We start from the raw sequence: 19546 nt of genomic DNA on the forward strand, positions 1-19546 counted from the left end.
TTTGCCCGTGTTGCGTATGGAGCCATATTTACTCAGTATCCAGATGAATTAGTTGGTAGATACTGAAAAACTGATTCAGCTCAGCTAACTGAGGTTTGCATGAGTGTAAATAAGAGTAGTTTTGGACGGTTATCGATGTACTACAGTTATTAGACACTGGATATCAGACATAGCTGAAACGTGTTCTGAATTGGATAGTAGAATGAGAAGAGTGGTCAATATCTCCTCTCCGCAAGGTTCTGAAAGCACATCACAGAAGCTATCTACAGAGTCCAGCTGACCAAAAAACCCCAACGAGGCCACCGTCTGTAAAAGCAGAGGATTTTATTGGCGTGGAAAAGCCAATCAGAAATAGGCATAAAAGACATTTCCCAAATGGTAAATGAACCAGAGCTGTCAGTAACACAACGGGTTATTTATTTCTTGTATTGGGAAACAGACAAGTATAACCTCTCAGATCCAAAACACACCCATGGAAGCCAGAGAAATTGCTGGACTTGACTAGAATTCAAGTATGCACCTGCTTAAAGAGATTTGCATATTCGGGGGAAAGCATATGCCAGTAAGTGATAAGGTGGACTGGACAGCATGGCTGTACGCTCACGGAAATCTCTGTTAACTTCAATAGAACAGTGTTGATTGTCACTGAGGTAAACGAGGTCAGAGGTCGTCCACGAGTTCGTTTACCTCGGGTCCACCATCACTGACACCCTGTCCTTGGAGACTGAGCTAAATAGGAGGATCGGTAAAGCAGCCACAACTCTGTCCAGACTCAATGAGAGAGTGTGGAATAACAACAAGCTGTACACTCACACCAAAATGCAAGTCTACAGAGCCTGCATCCTCAGCACCCTCCTTTATGGCAGCGAGACTTGGACCCTGTACGCCCGCCAGGAAAAGAGGCTGAACGTCTTCCACTTGCGCTGCCTCAGGCGCATCCTTGGAATATCGTGGAAGGACAGAGTGTCCAACACTACTGTCCTTCAGCAAGCTGGAATCCCAATTATGCACACCCTCCTCAAGCAGCGTCGGCTCCGCTGGCTTGGCCACCTCCACAGGATGAATGATGGAAGGATCCCAAAAGACATCCTGTATGGGGAGCTAGCCTCTGGCAAAAGACCTCCCGGACGCCCCCAGCTGCGCTACAAAGATATTTGCAAGAGAGACCTCAGGGAAGTAGACATCAAGCCAGACAGCTGGGAGGAGCGGGCAGACGATCGCAGCAGATGGAGGCAGGAACTATACAAGGGCCTTCAGAAGGGTGAGTTGAGGATCAGACAGCTAGCAAAGGAGAAGCGAGCCCACAGAAAGCACAGCAAGGACCTGCCAGACACCCATTACATATGCAACAGGTGCAGCAAGGACTGTCACTCTCGTGTGGGTCTTCACAGTCACAGCCGATGCTGCAAATGAGGATGCCCAACGGAACTACGAAGGGCGCGATCCATAGTCTACATAGACTGAAGGATGCTACTACTACTGATTGTCACCAGCAGAGGAGCTGAGCTAGACTGATTTGCACCAGATGAGAGCCTGGCCCAACACATAGCAAGCTTTGTAACTGTCATGATTTGGTAGAAGATTTTTCTAAGTTGCCATGGGTTTGAGGAGCACATATCCTGTTAGGGGCTTTTGAAAATCTTCCTCCCTTATGCAAGAAATTCCATTCCTAAAAACCGGGTCAAAACCAGCAAACGGACAAGCCATCTTGGGATTACAGAAGACAAAAGGAGGTGGCCTATCAGGAAGGCTATAATTTTGTCATGCAAATAGTTGGTCAATTTCGTAGAAGAGGTGCAGGAGGGGAGAAACTCAGTCATCAAAATGTCACTCTGCAGCAGCAGGTCTTGGGGCCGGGTCTGACTCCCCAACATTGGGTGTTACGAGCCTGCATGCAATGCCAAAACACAATCCAGGTTTCAGACCCCTGCTCCTCCAGTTCTGGCTCCAAACAAGAGCAGTGCTTGAAGCCCTTTGCATTTAAATTGACTTCAATAATTTTGCATTAAGCGACCGTGTGTTCAGCTCCAGTTGCGCGTTTCAAGCTCAAAAGAGTGAAATAACTTTTGGTGCTACTCTCAAATTTGGAGACTTTTAGGAACACACAAAGTCCCAGGCCAGTGACTACAGACACAATCGTAAGTACGAAGTCTAATCTGTATGACAAGTTTTATTAAAGCAATAAGAAAAGTTACACTTACCCATGTGTATGGAAGCCCTGCAAAAACTCAGGACTAAGACTGTAGTCAGACATCCTCAAAGATATTCTAAGGTCCGATGGATGATCATCAAGAGAGGGATAGCTCCTGTCCAAGGGGGTCTTTCCATTTTTGTCCAAAGGGACAGCCTGTTATCTAACTAAATCCCAGAAGCAAAGCAGTTTCTTAGCAAAAATGTTCGTTTTTACCAGTGACATTTTATTAAGCTCATAAAAATTGAGGAATCATTAAAGCACACACAGCCCCTTTCTTGCCATGAACACATCAGAGGAGAGAGCTACAAACCTTCTACCCTCTAATCTAGGCTATGGCTTTGAGAATGAAAGCAGTATGTGAAACAGGACACCCAAACTCCTTACTTGGCACCAGAGACACATACTTAATTCCTGAAGTGAACTCAATCAGAAATCAATGTACAACTTTAAAGTGAACTGCTAAAAATACATGTCACCCCTTCGCCGCTCCTTGATGTTGCATGAAGTCAGACTCAACATTTGCTAAACATTTCTGCATTAGGAATGTCAGTTCTGTGGTTCACTCTCATCACTGCAGGTCCTCGGTAAGTTCACAGACCATGCATAGTGGATGTCATAATAGGCTGCAAGCTGAGCTGCAGCAATGTCTCCTCCAAATGCCATGTGGAGGGGACGCCAGTTCTTGGCCACTCTCATTCCTCTGTGCGGGCAGGCACAGCGTAACTCAAGACAGGGCACAGTGTGGCAGCACTTTTCAAGAAATGGGGTCCCACAAAGGATCTTTCAGCAAAGAGAGGGAAGCAAGAACCCCAGAGTAACACACAAGCTGAAGAAAGCCTGTTTGGGGAAAAGACCTAAGAGCCATCTTTCTAAATCACTCTGGAGCAGGAAAGGAAAAAAACTTTTTATTTTTGCTTCACAAATCACCTTTAAGTTTTGCTTATAGCTGCAGCTTAATAATTAGTTCATACAAGTTGCTTAATAGTAATGAACTCCAAGAAAAACCTGCAGTTGATCACCTTTGCCTTTCTCTCTCTAAAGGGATCCACTGACTACATCTGATTATTCCTCAGTTAAAACGATACAATGTGTTAGAGGAGCTGCAAAGAGGAGGAAGAATGTCCTTTTGGCACAGAGATTGCCACTTTCCCATTAAAATCTCTCTATGAAGCACACAGTATCTTGCAGAGAGACTCCAGGTGGCAGCGGTCGGAACAACAACTACTGCTAATCCAGTTCTTTCTTTTTTCAAAGGAAATACATGTTCGTTTAGTGCTGACGTGGAGGCCAGGGAAATTGACTTTTTATTTTTTTTTTTAAATCTACAGAACGGGTACAGCATGGCAAGCTTCCCCCCACACTACACACGTGTCTCTGCCCTGAACTGGAAGGACCACACACTGGCCTTGCAAAGGCAATTCGTTCTCCATTCTTATTCAAGGCTGAAAGCAGGTCACAATTAGCTCCAATTGTGGGCAGATTTTTCTTTATATTACAGAGGCCACGGACAGCAACTGCCTATCACCTACTACCAGACCTCCTTTGAAATCAATGTGACAGTAAGCCATGACTGTTCATGGTAGCGAGCGTTAAACCAGGCAAGTACTTTGGGACTTGGCTGGCTCTGAAGGGGTGAGGTATAGGTAAAAGAATTCTGTAACCCATTACCCATCTCCTAATTCATCCAGATGTTTTTCTGGCTCTCACTTAGTGCAATTAAACCTTCATGAAAGTAGATTTTTTTCCTAGAGACACATGTCAAGCCAAAAGGAAAGCAGCAACACTAGAAAGCAGATTTCCAACACCCAATGGAAGTCTTCACAATGATTCTTGATAAACGAGTTGGTACAAACGGCCTTTTCATTTAAACTCATGATTAACGTTTCTGTTTACTGGTATAATGTGCACCCACAACCCCTACCCCGCCACGACTGGTCAAATAACCAACAGAAGACAGATCATCACAGAAACTGGATAAAATATGACATCACACGGCAAAATCCATGGCTCTTATTGCAATAAACTATTAATACACCTGTTCCGCTGCCTAGTTACGTTAAGAATGTTTGTATTATTTCAACTGTGAGGTAGATGGGCATTTTTATATAAATAGAGTTTAGAGGAAGTTTGTCAGTTTTGTCTCCAGTGAGACATGTTTAAGTGCTGCACCAGGTACAAGTCGGCAATTAAAATATTTAACACAAAATAAACTTGTGGGTTCAGAAAGAACAGAAGGAAGTCTTGTGGAGCTGAGCGTTGGTCAAGCACATACAGATGTACTTTTAAAGAAAGGTCAGCGGAATTCTGGCTTTAGTTTCCAGACACCTTCACCACTTGGGTGTCTGTGGAAAGTACAGAGATTCCTCAGAAGTTCTCTAAACACACAAGACTGTGCAGCTGACAACTTGGATTCAAACTGCTGCAGTATCTCTTGAGTACTAGCCTCTCCATCCACACGAGCCTGGAATGCTATAAAGTTTCGAACATCCACCAGCAGTTCATCATGCTCTGTCGAAGGTGGGAGTTGAGCAGGTGCCTGGAGATTCTCATCGCTCTCATTCTCCATCCTTTGTGGTAAAATAAGGTGGTTTCTAGCCCTCATCTTGGCTAACAAAGATGATGAATCTAGTGCATTGGATGATGGATCTCCTGTTTCCATTTTTCCATCAAAATGTACACTGGAAGTATTCTTCTTTATCTTCTCTTTCCTCGTTGTATCAGCATCCTGCAAGTAAACATAGATATTGTGGGAAAAGTGGGCATTTGAGATCCTTGGAATTTACTCTTTGCGAATTTGCCTGCCACTCAGACTTATGCAAAACAAAACAAACTCAGCAAACTGCAAGAGTTAACTACGTGAATTAAAACATGTCAGACTCTGTGTGAGCTAATCTCACAACCTGAATACGTTTTTCAGTAGCTGGGAAGCTAAAACAGAAATTCAACTTCTGAACCAGAACATCTTGAACAGGAAGATGAAATGAAAGACTCGTGCTGTTGATCCAACTGAGTATGATGCTACAGCTTGAAAAAGAAAGATCAAATTTAAGGCCTAACACTTTTGGAATTCTGCCGAGGGTGGTAATGATTTATGAGCCATATATTATAAATATCAAAAAATTAAGTCGGAATGTTTCAAATAAATCAGCTAACACTCATGGAGAGGAAAAAAGAAAAAAAAGTAATACCAGTTCTTATGCTTTACCTTGCAATTTTTTCCAGGAGATGTACTGGATGAATGTTGGAGAAGCAAACTGGGGTTCCTTTTCTGACCAAACCTCCTCCTAAAAACCAGGCAAAAGAAGTAATTTATTACAATAGCTCTCCTAGACATATGCTGTGATGCTTTCTAATATACTTGGACTGAATTATTGTTGAAAGAACCCTCTCCAGGTACTGTGGATCTTATCAACTCTTTAGTGATCAACGATAAGACTTTCTTAGCATTTACAGCCCTGGAGATTCTCTCACACAGGATGCAACTGTCACTATCGGAGTCCCAACGCAGTAGGAAACTGTATCCCTGTATACAGGACAATTTATATACACACTTTATCTACAACTTTGCCCATCTCTAGCACAAATTATAGCAGCAGTTTAATATGGGAAAACCACACATCAGGCTGAGAGGGGAAGTGAAGACTTAACTGTGTTCAGCTGAAACTATAAGGGGCATTTTAGACAGCACCCTATACTGTGATGTTTACAGTAGGTCTGACAGCCAGGCTAACGTGGAATGTGACACAGGATCATTCAGGCTCTGGTGCGCAGTTTCATGAGCTGATTGGAAGATGGCAGGGCAGATTCTGGCACTCATTCCTTCCCCTCTGCACCATTCTAGTGGTGCAAAGGGCACAAGAAACTGTGCTACAAAGTCAGCCCCTGGGTTACTTGTACCTGATGATATGCCTCAACCTAAGTGCAATGAGTGTTCTGAGGATGGACGAAGGCCGGAGAGCACTGCTCCGCCATGAATGCCTGAATGACAGAGCAGCCTTCTATTCCAGGGGCCTTCTAACTTGTGCTGGTTGCTGAACATTCCCCAGCTGTACCTAGGAAAGGGACATGCCAGTTCCCTTTTCAGCTGTGGGGAGCTAGCCTAGCCACACCTAGGGACTCCACCCTTCAGTACGTCTGACAGCACAGCATCTGTAGCACCTATGTGTTCCTTACAGGTTTCTCAACCAAATACTGTTACACTCTGAAGCTGATCTAGCTTGATTGCCATTCCAAAACAGGACTTTCTCCGATATGCACCCCTAATTCATTCTACTTATATCTCCATCTCAACTCTATCTGATGAGGAGTAACATTTTCAGAAGAGTCAAAATGACTGAAGTCCTTAACTGCCCATTTCCAAAAGTGTCCGAGAAGCCTAAGTAAGCAAAGACTGGGAAATGGGTCTAAAGTGTTTTCAAAAACTTGACCTGAGAATTACTATTTCAGTACAATTTCTGTAATCAGCCTTGTATCTCATTTATGGTTTTTGAAGTAAATCCAAACAAATAACCATCACGAAGAGCAGACTGTGTTAAAGGTTCCCTCTGCAGAAGCCACCTGGGTACTATTCTTACTTTAGTCTAGATGGTGCACCAGTCAGACCGCTGTTGCCCGTCCAGGTTGGCACACGAGAAGCTGCTCCTAGATATTGTTGTCGGGAGATCTTTAAGGCTCTCAAGGCATCCTGCGCCACTCGGGTAGCTTCTGCTTCCACTAGCACATAATCTGGATTAGAAGCTTCCATAATAGCATCATGCTTCATAACACTGTGTATTCCTAGCAGAGGGTGCACAAAGAGGGAGGAGGAAAAAATGTGTGAGAAATTAAGCAGTGAACTTCAAAATAAAAAACGAATTCCGTTTTACACAGCCCCTGGGAATGTTCAACATTTATAACAGAGATTTCTTATCTATCAAGTGAACTGAAGTAGTTTGCCACAGTAACAAACCACTCCTATTCGCCATTAGAGTTGAAAATGCATCCACTCCCACTGGCTCTCTCAGTAATTGGTTCAACTTAGTATGGTTCCACTGTATCGCTGGATACAGGCTAAATCCATCTGGGCAACTTCATTTTCAGTGGTACTCCAAGTTCAGTCTAACTCTGGTAATTGCTTTGGCACTGGCGTTCTCCACCATATTGCTGTCCCACATGTCAGAAAAACAAAATGAAACCAACAAAACACACGCACACACCAGCTCCTCTAGCTGAAGTTTCAACATATCTCAGAAACCTTCAGTCAAAGAGACCTTTGACTGTTTTAATATAGGACGACTAAATCACAAATATTTTTCAACAGGTCATTTACATGAAAAGAGAAAGTCTATTGTATTGCAGCTGCTCACAACTGCAAATGATGGAAACCTACCCGCACATATTTTCTGTATTTTCTCCCAGGCTGGTATTATGTCAAATGAATAGAATGGTTACCTGACTTTTTGAAGAGTTTCTCCAGGACATAATCATCATTTTTCTTCTGTTCTTCCTCTTGGTTGTCCTTTCTGTACTGCTTTTGTTTCACCAGATATGGGATGCGCTCCCCTTCAAATCTGGCACCTTTGTGATCTTTTGGTTTTTTCAGGTTATTCTTGTGGCCCTCTGGCATCTGCATATCCATACCGTGTTTAGTTTTTGAAGTGCATTTGTGAGGATTATTTCCTAGTTGTTCATCTTCACAGTTACCATTCTGTTTTCCCTGGGAACCGTCTGTCTCACATACGCGACCAATACTTACACTAGGGGCCCCATGCAGTTCACCAATCAATGCCAGATTTGAACATTCCACATGCTCTGAGGTCCATGCGTTCTTTTCCAGTTCCTGAAATACAGCCCCCTGAGTCGCTTCCAAACTTCTCTCCCCACCTTTAGTCGAGAAGTCTGTATTATTAGTAGCTTGGACACCATCTTTCACAGAACTGTTTTGGTTCAAAGTTTCTAAGTTTCCTTCGGTCTCTCCAACGGTCTCTACTGCTTTAGAAGCAGCATTCATTAAACAGCTTGCTGAGGAGGAATGTGATGGCCTATCATATTTAGGTGAGCTGTGCTCTTTAAGATGCAGATCACGTTTGGAAACGCAATCCGGTGGCTCTTCAAGTTTCCGTTTTAACTGGCGTTTCGGGGCTTGAACATCTGAACCAGTACCTGATATAAGCGTGAAGTTAAATAATAATAAATATTCTGCATATAGTTTCTTGTACAAAATTTAGGTTTCATAGTTTAGGTAAAGAGATTTCATGTACCTGCAAAAATAGCACTAGTTTCTGTCCCTTGAGATCCATCTGGGCTGGTCAGAGTGAAAAGTTCATAAAGATCATTGGATTTAAAAAAGCGCCTTTGTTTTGGGTCTTTCAACACTCGGTTTGTTAAAAATTGTTTGAAGATTTGTCTGGAAAATATTAAATAAAATTGTAGTACTTAGATGAAACAGTGTCTAGGTATGTTTAAGCACTAAATACAGTGCTCAAGAAAACTTAATCATCATGAATGTTACCCTACAGAACAATTAAGTAATGGGAAGAAGATGTTTGTTTTACAAAGACAATCTGAGTTAGTAACTTTTAAACAACCATTAAATTGTTAACCATAAGAATTTATTGCATTTTAGCAATTCCATAACACAGTAGGAACCCACCATCTTGAAGCATCCTATGAGACTTCATTTATCCTAAGTAGTAAATAACTTCACAGCGAGAGGGTATTTGTACATTAAAACAGAAAGCCCTGCCTGCATTTACCACACGAGCGTCAGGAAGCTCTGTAAGGGAAGACAGCAGTTGTCAAAGTGATAAAGTCGAAATGATAAGATGTTGGTTAGAGAGGCCACAAATCACACACTGCCTCAGCTCAGAGTCTGACTGTCTGCTGGTATGGGCTGGATTACCCCACAAGGGCTGGGGGAAGACCGGGACCCATCCGGAGGGACTGGGAAGAACGAAGCTGCCAGAACATTCCCGTCACTCCTGGGAAATCTAGGCTTGTATTAAGCATTCCTCCATCCCTATAAGGAGACCTGGTTTGCGCTACAGTGTTTGACGGCAAATTAGATCCTGTCACAATGGTGCAGGGAAACTCTGCTTGTGAAATCAGTGTTCAGATCAGATGGCTTTGAACTACAGCATAATGCAATAAAGAATAATCATAATCTCTCAGAGCATCTCAAAGAAGTTTACAACAATCCATTTTCAGAAACCTCCATGAGGCTGGTCAATATTTCCTCAAGTTACACAGCGGGAAACGGAGGCAAAGTGAAGTAAAGTTGCTCGCCCGAGGCTCAGAGCGAGCCCATCGCAGCTCTCCGAAAAGAACAGGAGTTCTGATGGCTGTTCTAACCGGAGGTCAGACCCCACTTCCCCTGTGCGGTCAGGGTTATTCAAACTGAACCAGCGTTTGTAGCTGGGAAGCAAGCCAACTAGCAGCGGAAGCCTTGAGTCTGTGTGGTGAAGCAAATAGCAACTGCTCTTCCTAAGTGCTGGTATTGGATTATTTAGAGCTTCCCATTTATCAGCCTTATGAGAGAGGATGTTCCCATTGTAAAGAACAACGTACATCCAAGTGACATCAAAATACCTAAGTACATTCATTTGGAGATCACATTAATGGAGCTATTATGAGAACTGAATGGCAAAGCAAACTAAAAAAACAGTTGTGATTTAGAAGTGTACGCATAAGGGGGTTGGCTGCATTTTAACCATACAGCTGAATGTTAACCAGTTCTTCACAGGGACTTATTCGTTTTGATATTCGGAAAAAGAAGCACAAGTATAAAGTCTGCTGAGTGGCCATTCTGTGTTTTTATACTATGCATTACGTACCACGCATAATACTAGAAATTTTATTGATTTTAAACTATACTCCTGCAACAGCACATCCAGGTACATCTTAGGTTTGGGCAGGTAACAGAAAATTATTTAAAACACATGCGTTTTAGAATACTGACACCTATGCGATGTGTCACTGTGTTCCGTAAACTTGCATTCACTCAACTAAGGCTGTACCTCACTCATCTGGCACTTTTGGGACCCGAGCGGTCCTGAATGAGGGGATTTGCTGGACGAGGGGAGCTTAGCCCTCCTGGCTGTCCTGCTATGGGGTAGGGAGGGGCCAACTGGCAGGCCAGGCCCCCCTCCTACCTGGCACCAGCTCCCTGTTCCGCCAGGCTTCCTGCAGGGGGCTCCACTCGTGCTAGGCTCCTGGTGGGACTCTCAGCTGCCGGTGGGGCTCTGTGCCTCAGGCTGGCTCCCTGACTGGCTCTCCAGCGGCAGGGCTGCAAGGCTCTCTTGCCCCAGCGCCCCACAGCCACGGGGCCGATGGAGGGATTCCAAGGCCCAGCCAGGTTTCCCAGTGTGGGGCTATGGGGCTCCCGGGGGGCAGTGCTCCCTGGCAGGATCCCCCCTGTGGGGCTGCCAGCAAGGCTCTCCAACCCCATCTGGGCTCTTGCAGTGGGTCCCCCAAGAGCAGGCTGCCAGCAGGGTTCGCTGCCACCAGATGGGCTCTGCTGCAGCCATGCAGCTGGAGCTCTCTTGTCCAAGCACTCCCTGGGCTAGCAACATCCACGGTCCTGCCAGACCAGGGCCGTTGGCAGACGAGAGAGAACTGGATGAGAGTTTCACCCGGTACCTCAATTTCTGTACATAACTCTGTTGGAAATGCATTTGAATTAGCAGAATCCAGTTCATTTGTTTATGGATACACCTTCACTAAAGGAAAGATCGGCCCTGCTGCAGCCGATCTTCCAGAGTTTGATTTAATGTGCCTTGTAGGGATGCGCTAAATCAAACTTACAGGGCACCTGTGTCGGCAACAGTGCTCCTACCCGCTCCTCCCTCAGCGGGGACAGGACAGGAGCCCAAATTAAGGTGCACTGCCTCTAGCTACTTAATTGGCGAAACTGGAATTGCATACCTGAATTCACCCTTTCTCTGTAGAGCAGACCTGCCCTATGGCTGCAATGGCTATGCACAGCAGCCGCCTTCCTCTTGTAATTAAAGTAGTCAGCCCTTACGGAATAAACACCGGGACCAGATCTGCTGAGAAATTATTTTTAGAAGTAGAAGATTATGTACTTATGCTTCAGGTCCATTTCAAATCTTCCTACAGACATCTCCCAGCTGAGGACAAGAAAATGTTTGCTAAACCCTATTTTGATATTCACGATCTGTGATACACAGTCTAAATGGTGTAACTTGTTCTGATGTACTAAGTACACAAAGGGATTGCGAAAAGGGGGAAAAAATGAAGAATAATTTAAGCATGTGCTTCGTTTTGCTTACATGAATAGTTCCACAGAAATTAACTGGGTAGGCGCGGCCTAGCGCAACCTGTCCTGCACTAGGATTCAGGACACCTGCGCTGTATGACTTGCTCTGCCAGTGGCCTAGTGGGAGAGCTGAGGGGAGTCATTCACTTCTGTTCCTCAGCTTCCCTCCTATGAAGTGGAGATTATCATGCTGACCTCCTTCAAAGCGCTAGGAGATATATAGATAGAAGTGCTACGGACAGCCGAGGTATCGGTATCGCTGTCGCTGCTGCTCCCTTGAGTAAGGTGGCAGAGGTGATTACGTTTTTTGCAGGATAGGGGCAAGGCGTTCCAACCTTCCCTTCTCCGGCACACTGTAGTTATCGATGAACACTGGTCCTACTGACCTGTGGTAAATCTTCTCTTCAATAGTGCCCGCAGTAAGGAGCCTGTAAACAGTCACCTGTTTCTTCTGGCCTATTCTCCATGCACGCTCTCGAGCCTAGAGCATAAAGAAAGGTTTAGCAGACCAGACCCTCTGGCAGCAAAGTGTCACATGCATGGAAAACTACTGGTATGACTATGTATTTGAAATCTGCTTTGGACATTTAACCAATCGTTCAAGAAACTATTATTATGACCACACTTTTACAGAGGCAGGAAATAAAAATTTCCCATGGTCCAGCTTTCTAGAAAGATGAGATTCTAGTAACCACCTCTACAATCCATGTTGAATTTTAACAAGAGAGGAACCAGTATGCTATTTAACCGTGCTTTCCCTCGGATAAACTTATCCCAAGAAAGATCCATTTCAGAAATCAATTCCACTTCATATATGTGCATCCCAACAGTTTTTTACCTCCTCAATTTAACTTGAAACTGGCAGGCTTTACAAAATATTCCCTATCCAGAACCTTAGGTCACTCAGATCATCTGTGCAGGTGCTTCATAGGGCTGTGCTGATGGCCTAGTGAAGCTAAATTTTTCCCCCTTTTTCAGACGGGTATGACCTTAACTTGTTTTTAAAGATATCCACCCAGCGGCTGAACATAGTGCCTCCAAGCCATATGAACATGCGTGCATTTTGAATAATTTTATTTAGAAAAGTGGCTACTTTACACAAAGCCCAGCCCTTTAAGAACGCTGCAGTGCATAAAACAGTACAATCTCAGCGTTTAATGGCTTCATATATGGCTTAATTTTACAATGAAATGGGAAACTACCATACTGACATGGATGGTTTTAATGATGAATTTAGGGGCCTGGTTACTGCTAAAGCGAACTAGCTACATTTTTCTGAAAATATATTCATTGTTCCAGCCAAATAGCCCCATGCGGCCAATGTGTTGGACACCACGGATTGAGGGAATTCAGCTCCCATCTGAACATATGAGAAAGCAGGAGAATTTCAAAGTAGTGTTTGTCTTTGTGGGCTACTTTAATACTTGGCCCAAAACGTTCAGATTAATTAAAAACTTGCATTTACCTTAAAAACAATTCTAAACCCCCTGCACTTTCATACGCTAAAATGGGACCAGAATCCCCAGCATCTGACTGAGTCTTGCTGGACAAGAGAACTTTATCAGATGTACATGGCATCTTCCCCTGAGACACCATTCCGAGCGAGAGAGATTCAGATAGCAGTTGCTATTGTCTTGAACATGTGTCATTTGTTTATTTTACTTATTAAACCCATTCTTAAAGTGTTCTAATTCGGCACTGAAGTGTACGTGAAAAGGGCAAAAGGGACACCGTTTCCCCTGCAGCTTGAGACTGTGAAATCTACATTAAAGAACACTGAAATCTTTCCAACCCCTTTGATACTGAAATAGAATCAACATAATAATGATCTCTTAACTAGTTATTTAAAATAACAAACTTATTACCTCCTTCAAGCCTCAACTTTTTTTTAAACTCATCTGAGCCAAACATACCTGTGTGTCTGTACTGGGATTCCAATCAGGGTCGTAGATAATAACTCTGTCGGCACCTGTCAGGTTGACGCCTATACCACCTACTCGAGTTGTGAGAAGGAAAATAAAGATGGACGTGTCCTGTAATACATGCAACACAAGACAAAATTTAATAAAGCACCCCCAAATACAACAATGCTTTTGTTACATTATTTTCTTGTAGGTATTATGAGATTAATTTAGTTTTAAACACACACTGGAGAAGTGAAGACCACCATTAATAATTCACAGACGCAGAACCCAATCACAACAGGCAAGTGATTCCTTGGTTGCCCACCAGAGGGCTTCGGGCGCCCTCGTCTGAAGTGGCTGCTGCTGGTCGCTACTGGATGTGCAATATAGGGCGTGATGGCTCATGGGACCGATCTAGTCTGGCAACTGCTACGTTCCTAAACAAATGATGCTATGGAAGTGCAAAGTATCTCCCTTTCATGACTTCTGGATCCTCTTTGTAAGTCAAATGATTATTTTTTTCAAATGGCTACTCATCTCACTGAGGGTGTTATAAGATCTCTTGTTACCATTGTATCTGGGCACCTTCAACAGTGAACGCCTTAGTGGATTTTTCCCTTTCTAAGGTTAAAAACCTTAACCTCTATTTGTTGTTGGCTGGTTTGTTTCAGGCCTTTTAATTCATTTTTTGCACGGGACGGGTAGCAGAAGGGAGTGTCAATGTAACAACTGCCATTCTGGCTTTGTTGGGCTGTTTTTTTGATTTTTGGTAAGGCAAGGAGGGCTATACGTGCCCACTGGCCACTACATACAGACTCAGGGCAGCTAGCCCCTCCTGCTGCTTGTGCTGCTGGGGGAATATTCTATTTCCAGCTCTCGTTGAGACGGTGGGAGTATGTCTCTTCAAGCTGGGAATTGCATCTGCACGCTCAAAGTGTAGACATGCCCTTAGTGAACAGCCAAGCTCACTTCAACAAATGGGGTTATACAGCCTCAACAGAATGTGAAGCAACAGTGTTACAGTGAGTCCTTGAAATATTTGCTCCTTCCAACCAGCATCACTTCATTATCGCCTGGGCTGACTCTAAGCTGGCTGTTCCTCATCCAGGAGCTGATCTCTCACTGGCATTCTGACAACTTAATAATGGCAGTGGCTGCCTCAGTGGAGAATGACATATGTTGATGTTGCAAACTCCTGGGATCTGAAAATTGAGCTGTATACACTCTGCCTCTTCATCCCATGTAACAGTGATTCTACAATTAGACTATCGCTACTATTGGCCATGTATGAGACTCGTTCAAAACGAGCTTAATCTTCCATGGGTGTATTGACTCTGCTATGCTCAAAAGTAGCTAAGTTTGATTTTGTCAGGTGTGACAGCAGAAATGACTAAGATGTACTGTGGAGGAAGCAGACACCTGGAGTACATAACCTTGTTTACAAAGTCACATTTCTCACCATAACCACACTTTAAACTGTCTGTACTTGATTTGTTCTATTTCTTTTACAGTGAAGTTCTCTTTCCTGTTCAAGCTTGGGCTTTGTTTTAACTTCAGTGTGGGAAAAACTGTGATTTCTCTCTCTCCATACTAAGACAAACTGTTCTCAATCAACTTAAATGTCAAAACCTAGCTCTCCCATTTCAGGGAGCAATTCTGAAAAAGACCACAGGGAATGGCTAAAAAACTCAGCTCTGAACTGAGCTCAAGATCAATCATCACTAAGAATGTACGGAGAGGTTGTAAGTTCTCACCTGATTGTACCTTGTTATGAGAGGCTGTCTGGATGCAATGGTGGTGGTACCATCCATCTTAAGGTAGGAATAGCTTCTGTCTCTCAGAAATACTTCAAGGATTCTCAGCATCTATTTTAACAGAAAGCTTTCAATGTAATCCAGGTAGGAAGAATACCTGAGCATCAGATCTTGTCAAAGCTATTTCTGATATTAATTGCAATTAAAGGGACAGATCATGTTTTGCTGTGGAGGTGGCGTGGGGGAGGACTTATGAAGTCTAAAGATCAGAAAAATAATGAATTATACTAACCTGTGAAACATAAGTGAGGTGTTTTACGGTTGGAAATGAGGGTGTTTCCCCAGACCGAGTGGAGTGAGGGGCATGACCTCAAAAGGCTGATGACTAGGCTTGGTTGGGGAACGTTCCAGGGAACTCGCAGAGGCAAAGTGAAGTCGTACACGTGTGGACCGGCAAAGGGAAGGCATGCCATTTGTGCATTTTGAGCCTGTCGGGTGGAACACCTTTGTGGGCTCTGCCTGTACATGTGCCTGCAGCAGACACTCTAACAGGTTACAAAAGCTGCCAGATAGCCGTGTAATGGAGGATAGAAAACAATAATGCCAACCTGCCAGCATTAATACACAATTCTTATCAGCAGCCTATTTCTGCTATTCCATAGGGGAAGCACGCCAGAGAACAGTTTTCCCTTAGCTGGCCACATCACGGGGAGAGGCTTACCAGGGATTTTTTTGTCCAGAAGAGAGGAAGGAGAGGAGATTCTGATGACACAGCTCCCCAAACCTCCCTTGGACAAACCGTTGGTGGTCTGACCAACTCCTTCATCACCTCAGCACTTCAGAAGGTAATGAAATATATTGCACACGCCTGAGTAAGAGTTACACATTTGCTACAAAACAGCCCTGCTATACATACTTACTACCCTTCACAATTCAAACATTACGCCTTCCTTTTAAGGAACTCAGTTTTTGCAAAACACAAGAAGAGCAGGGCGCACAGCACTCACAATCGTCATCCAAAGTTAGGACGAGAAATGTTTTCATTTTGAATCGCATTTTCATCTCCAGAACAATGTACACCCCAAATGGACACACCACTAAATTAACAGAGACACAGGAGGGAGAGATGCTAACATCTCGTCACCCAACAGAGAAGCAGAAGAGTAGCTTTTTCCTCAGGGACTGACAGTAAAGAGAGCAGGACAAGCAGCTCATTTAGAAACATAAAATCTGATCTTGATTTAATAATGGCCAGTGATGGACAATCCACCATGATCCTGGATAAAAACTGTTCCAACAGGTTATAAATGTATGCTTATTTCCTGTCTGAATTTGTCAAACGTCAATGTTCAGCTGTTGGTCCATTTTAGACCTCTCTCTTACAGACTAAAGAGCCCATTATTAATATATATATATATATATATATATATATATATATATATATATATATATATATATATATATATGTGTGTGTGTGTGTGTGTGTGTGTGTGTGTGTGTGTGTGTGTGTGTGTGTGTGTGTGTGTGTGTGTATATATATATATAATCTGTAATTATAGCAAACTAAACAGATTGCGCTCTTTGAGACTATCACCCTCAGACATGTTTTCTAATCCTCTGACTCATTCCCTTGGCTCTTCTCTGAACTCTCTCCAATTTCTAAACATCCTTCTTGAACTGTACTCCAGCAGTGAAATACAGAGGTAAAATAACCTCTCTGTGCCTACTCAAGATCCGCATTTTTACATGCCAGGATCCCATGAGCACTTTTGGCTACAGAAGTAGTAACAGAGAGATAGCTGCTCTAGTCTATATTCTAGCAAAACCAAAATGCAGTCCAGTAGCACTTTAAAGACTAACAAAATAATTTATTAGGTGATGGGCTTTCATGGGACAGACCCACTTCTAAAGAATCACCCTGGGAGCTCATATTCAGTTGACTGTCCACCACTATAGCTGAGTCTTTTTCAGGATAGAGTATGGGCTACATTCTTTGTGCTTAGAAATCTACATTTACATTTAGCTCTATTAAAAAGCATACTGCTGGCTTCCCTCTAATTTACTGAGTCATCTCTAGTACTCTGAATCAGTGACCTGTCGTCTTCGTGGCTTACTATTTCCCAATTTATTTCCATCTGCACAGGCCCATATCCAAAACATTGTAATTTATGTATGTAGGTTTTTGTTTTTTTTTTAAAGAAGCCATAATAAAAAATAGTGTACATTTATTCCCATTTTTTGCTAGACCTATACAAAATAGAAATACAAATAAGGTACTTGATACATTTTTCTTTCTTTTTTTTCCTTCGTGTTTTTTTTTTCCCTGGTTGCTTTTTACCAAGTTTGATGTGAAGAGAGATATTAGCTAACATACACATAACACTCATCACAACAGACTTACTTAGCCCCAGAGAGCACAGGGTCAAACTTAGGAATTAAGCCTGGATGGGGAGTGAGTACGTAGTCAGCTTGGGCTGATGATGTGGCGTGGCGAGCTTGGGGCCAGAGCCAACCACCACCTAACCTGGAATGGCTCCTGAGTCCAGGGCTGGAGTCTGCCACCCACAGACTCACAGGCTGGAGTCTGCCACCCCCTAGCCCAACCTCACAAAGTTGGGGAACTTCCTGACGACCTGCTCCTTCAGCTCATGTGTTTCCAAAGGGTGGCACAGCCCAGACATAAGAACGGCCATACTGCGTCAGACCAAAGGTCCATCTAGCCCAGTATCGTGTCTGCCGACAGTAGCCAATGCCTGGTGCCTCAGAGGAGGTGAACCGACGACAACGATCAAGCTATTTGTCTCCCGCCATCCGTCTCCCGCCTTCGACAAAAGGCTAGGCACCATATCTTACCCCTTGCTAATAGCCATGCATGGACCTAACCTCCAAATATTTATCAAGCTCTTTTTTAAACTCTGTTAGAGCCCTGGCCTTCACAGTGTCCTCTGGTAAGGAATTCCAGAGGTTGACTGTGCGCTGTGTCAAGAAAAACATTCTTTTATTAGTTTTGAACCTGCTACCCATTAATTTCATTTGGTGTCCTCTAGCTCTTATATTATGGGAACAAGTAAATAACTTTTCTGTATTCACTTTCTCCACACCATTCATGATTTTATATACCTCTATCGTATCGCCCCCTCAGTCTCCTCTTTTCTAGACTGAAAAGTCCCAGTCTCTCTAGCCTCTTCCCATATGGGACCTGTTCCAAACCCTTAATCATTTTAGTTTCCTTTTTCTGAACCTTTTCTAATGCCAATATATCTTTTTTGAGGTGAGGAGACCACATCTGCACGCAGTACTCAAGATGTGGGCGTACCATAGTTTTATATAGGGGAAGTAAGATATTCTTTGTCTTATTTTCTATCCCTTTTTTAATTATTCCCAACATCCTATTTGCTTTACTGACTGCCGGTGGTTCTTGGGGAGGAGGCTGTGGCTGTGGCTACGGCTGCAAGAGCAGCTCCTAATAGCTGGCTGCATGTGGCCACAGCGCATTTGAAAACCCTGCCCAACAGGACTCCCCTGAAAACACACAGTTCAATGAAGATTCCCCACTCACAGTTACATTTTGAGACTTATCAGTCAGTTTGGTAAAAAGCTAGAATTATATACAATTACCCCGGAACACACTGAATGAGTTACATAAGAACATAAGAACATAAGAACATAAGAATGGCCATACTGGGTCAGACCAAAGGTCCATCAAGCCCAGCATCCCATCTGCCGACGGTGGCCAATGCCAGGCGCCCCAGAGAAGGAGAACAGAAGACAAGTGATTTATCTCCTGCCATCCATCTCCTGCCCTTGTTATGAAGGCTAGGGCACCATACTTTATCCCTGGCTAATAGCCATTTATGGACCTGACCTGCAAAAATTTATCAAGCTCTTTTTTAAACCCTAATAGAGTCCTGGCCTTCACAGCCGCCTCGGGCAAGGAGTTCCACAGGTTGACTGTGCGCTGTGTGAAGAAAAATTTCCTTTTATTAGTTTTGAACCCACTACCCATCAATTTCATTTGGTGTCCCCTAGTTCTTGTATTATGGGAAAAGGTAAATAATTTTTCTATATTCACTTTCTCCACACCATTCATGATTTTATATACCTCTATCATATCGCCCCTCAATCGCCTCTTTTCCAAACTGAAAAGTCCCAGTCTCTCTAGCCTCTCCCCATATGGGACCCTTTCCAAGCCCCTAATCATCTTAGTCGCCCTTTTCTGAACCTTTTCTAATGCCAATATATCTTTTTTGAGGTGAGGAGACCACATCTGCACGCAGTACTCGAGATGTGGGCGTACCATAGTTTTATATAGGGGAAGTATGATATCTTTTGTCTTATTATCGATCCCTTTTTTAATAATTCCTAACATCCTATTTGCCTTACTAACTGCCGCTGCACACTGCGTGGATGTCTTCAGAGAACTATCCACTATAACTCC

The 19546-nt window shown here is 43.5% G+C and overlaps 1 protein-coding gene across 1 annotated transcript in view; it reads right to left on the reverse strand.

Annotated features, from left to right (window-relative positions):
- Positions 1-316: 316 nt before the first annotated feature.
- The window catches only part of ERCC6 (ERCC excision repair 6, chromatin remodeling factor), a 94427-nt gene continuing 75197 nt past the window's right edge, over positions 317-19546 (reverse strand). Inside the window, exons 13-20 of the mRNA XM_074999932.1 lie at positions 15109-15219; positions 13364-13483; positions 11837-11931; positions 8434-8579; positions 7625-8335; positions 6769-6970; positions 5400-5478; positions 317-4919 (exon numbers count right to left, since the gene is read on the reverse strand). Coding sequence (XP_074856033.1) covers positions 4488-4919; positions 5400-5478; positions 6769-6970; positions 7625-8335; positions 8434-8579; positions 11837-11931; positions 13364-13483; positions 15109-15219 — 1896 coding nt within the window. The 3' untranslated portion in view covers positions 317-4487. The remainder of the gene's footprint in view (positions 4920-5399; positions 5479-6768; positions 6971-7624; positions 8336-8433; positions 8580-11836; positions 11932-13363; positions 13484-15108; positions 15220-19546) is intronic.

The sequence above is a fragment of the Carettochelys insculpta genome, chromosome 7 (genome assembly GCF_033958435.1).
Source record: "Carettochelys insculpta isolate YL-2023 chromosome 7, ASM3395843v1, whole genome shotgun sequence".
In the NCBI taxonomy this organism is placed as follows: domain Eukaryota; kingdom Metazoa; phylum Chordata; order Testudines; family Carettochelyidae; genus Carettochelys; species Carettochelys insculpta.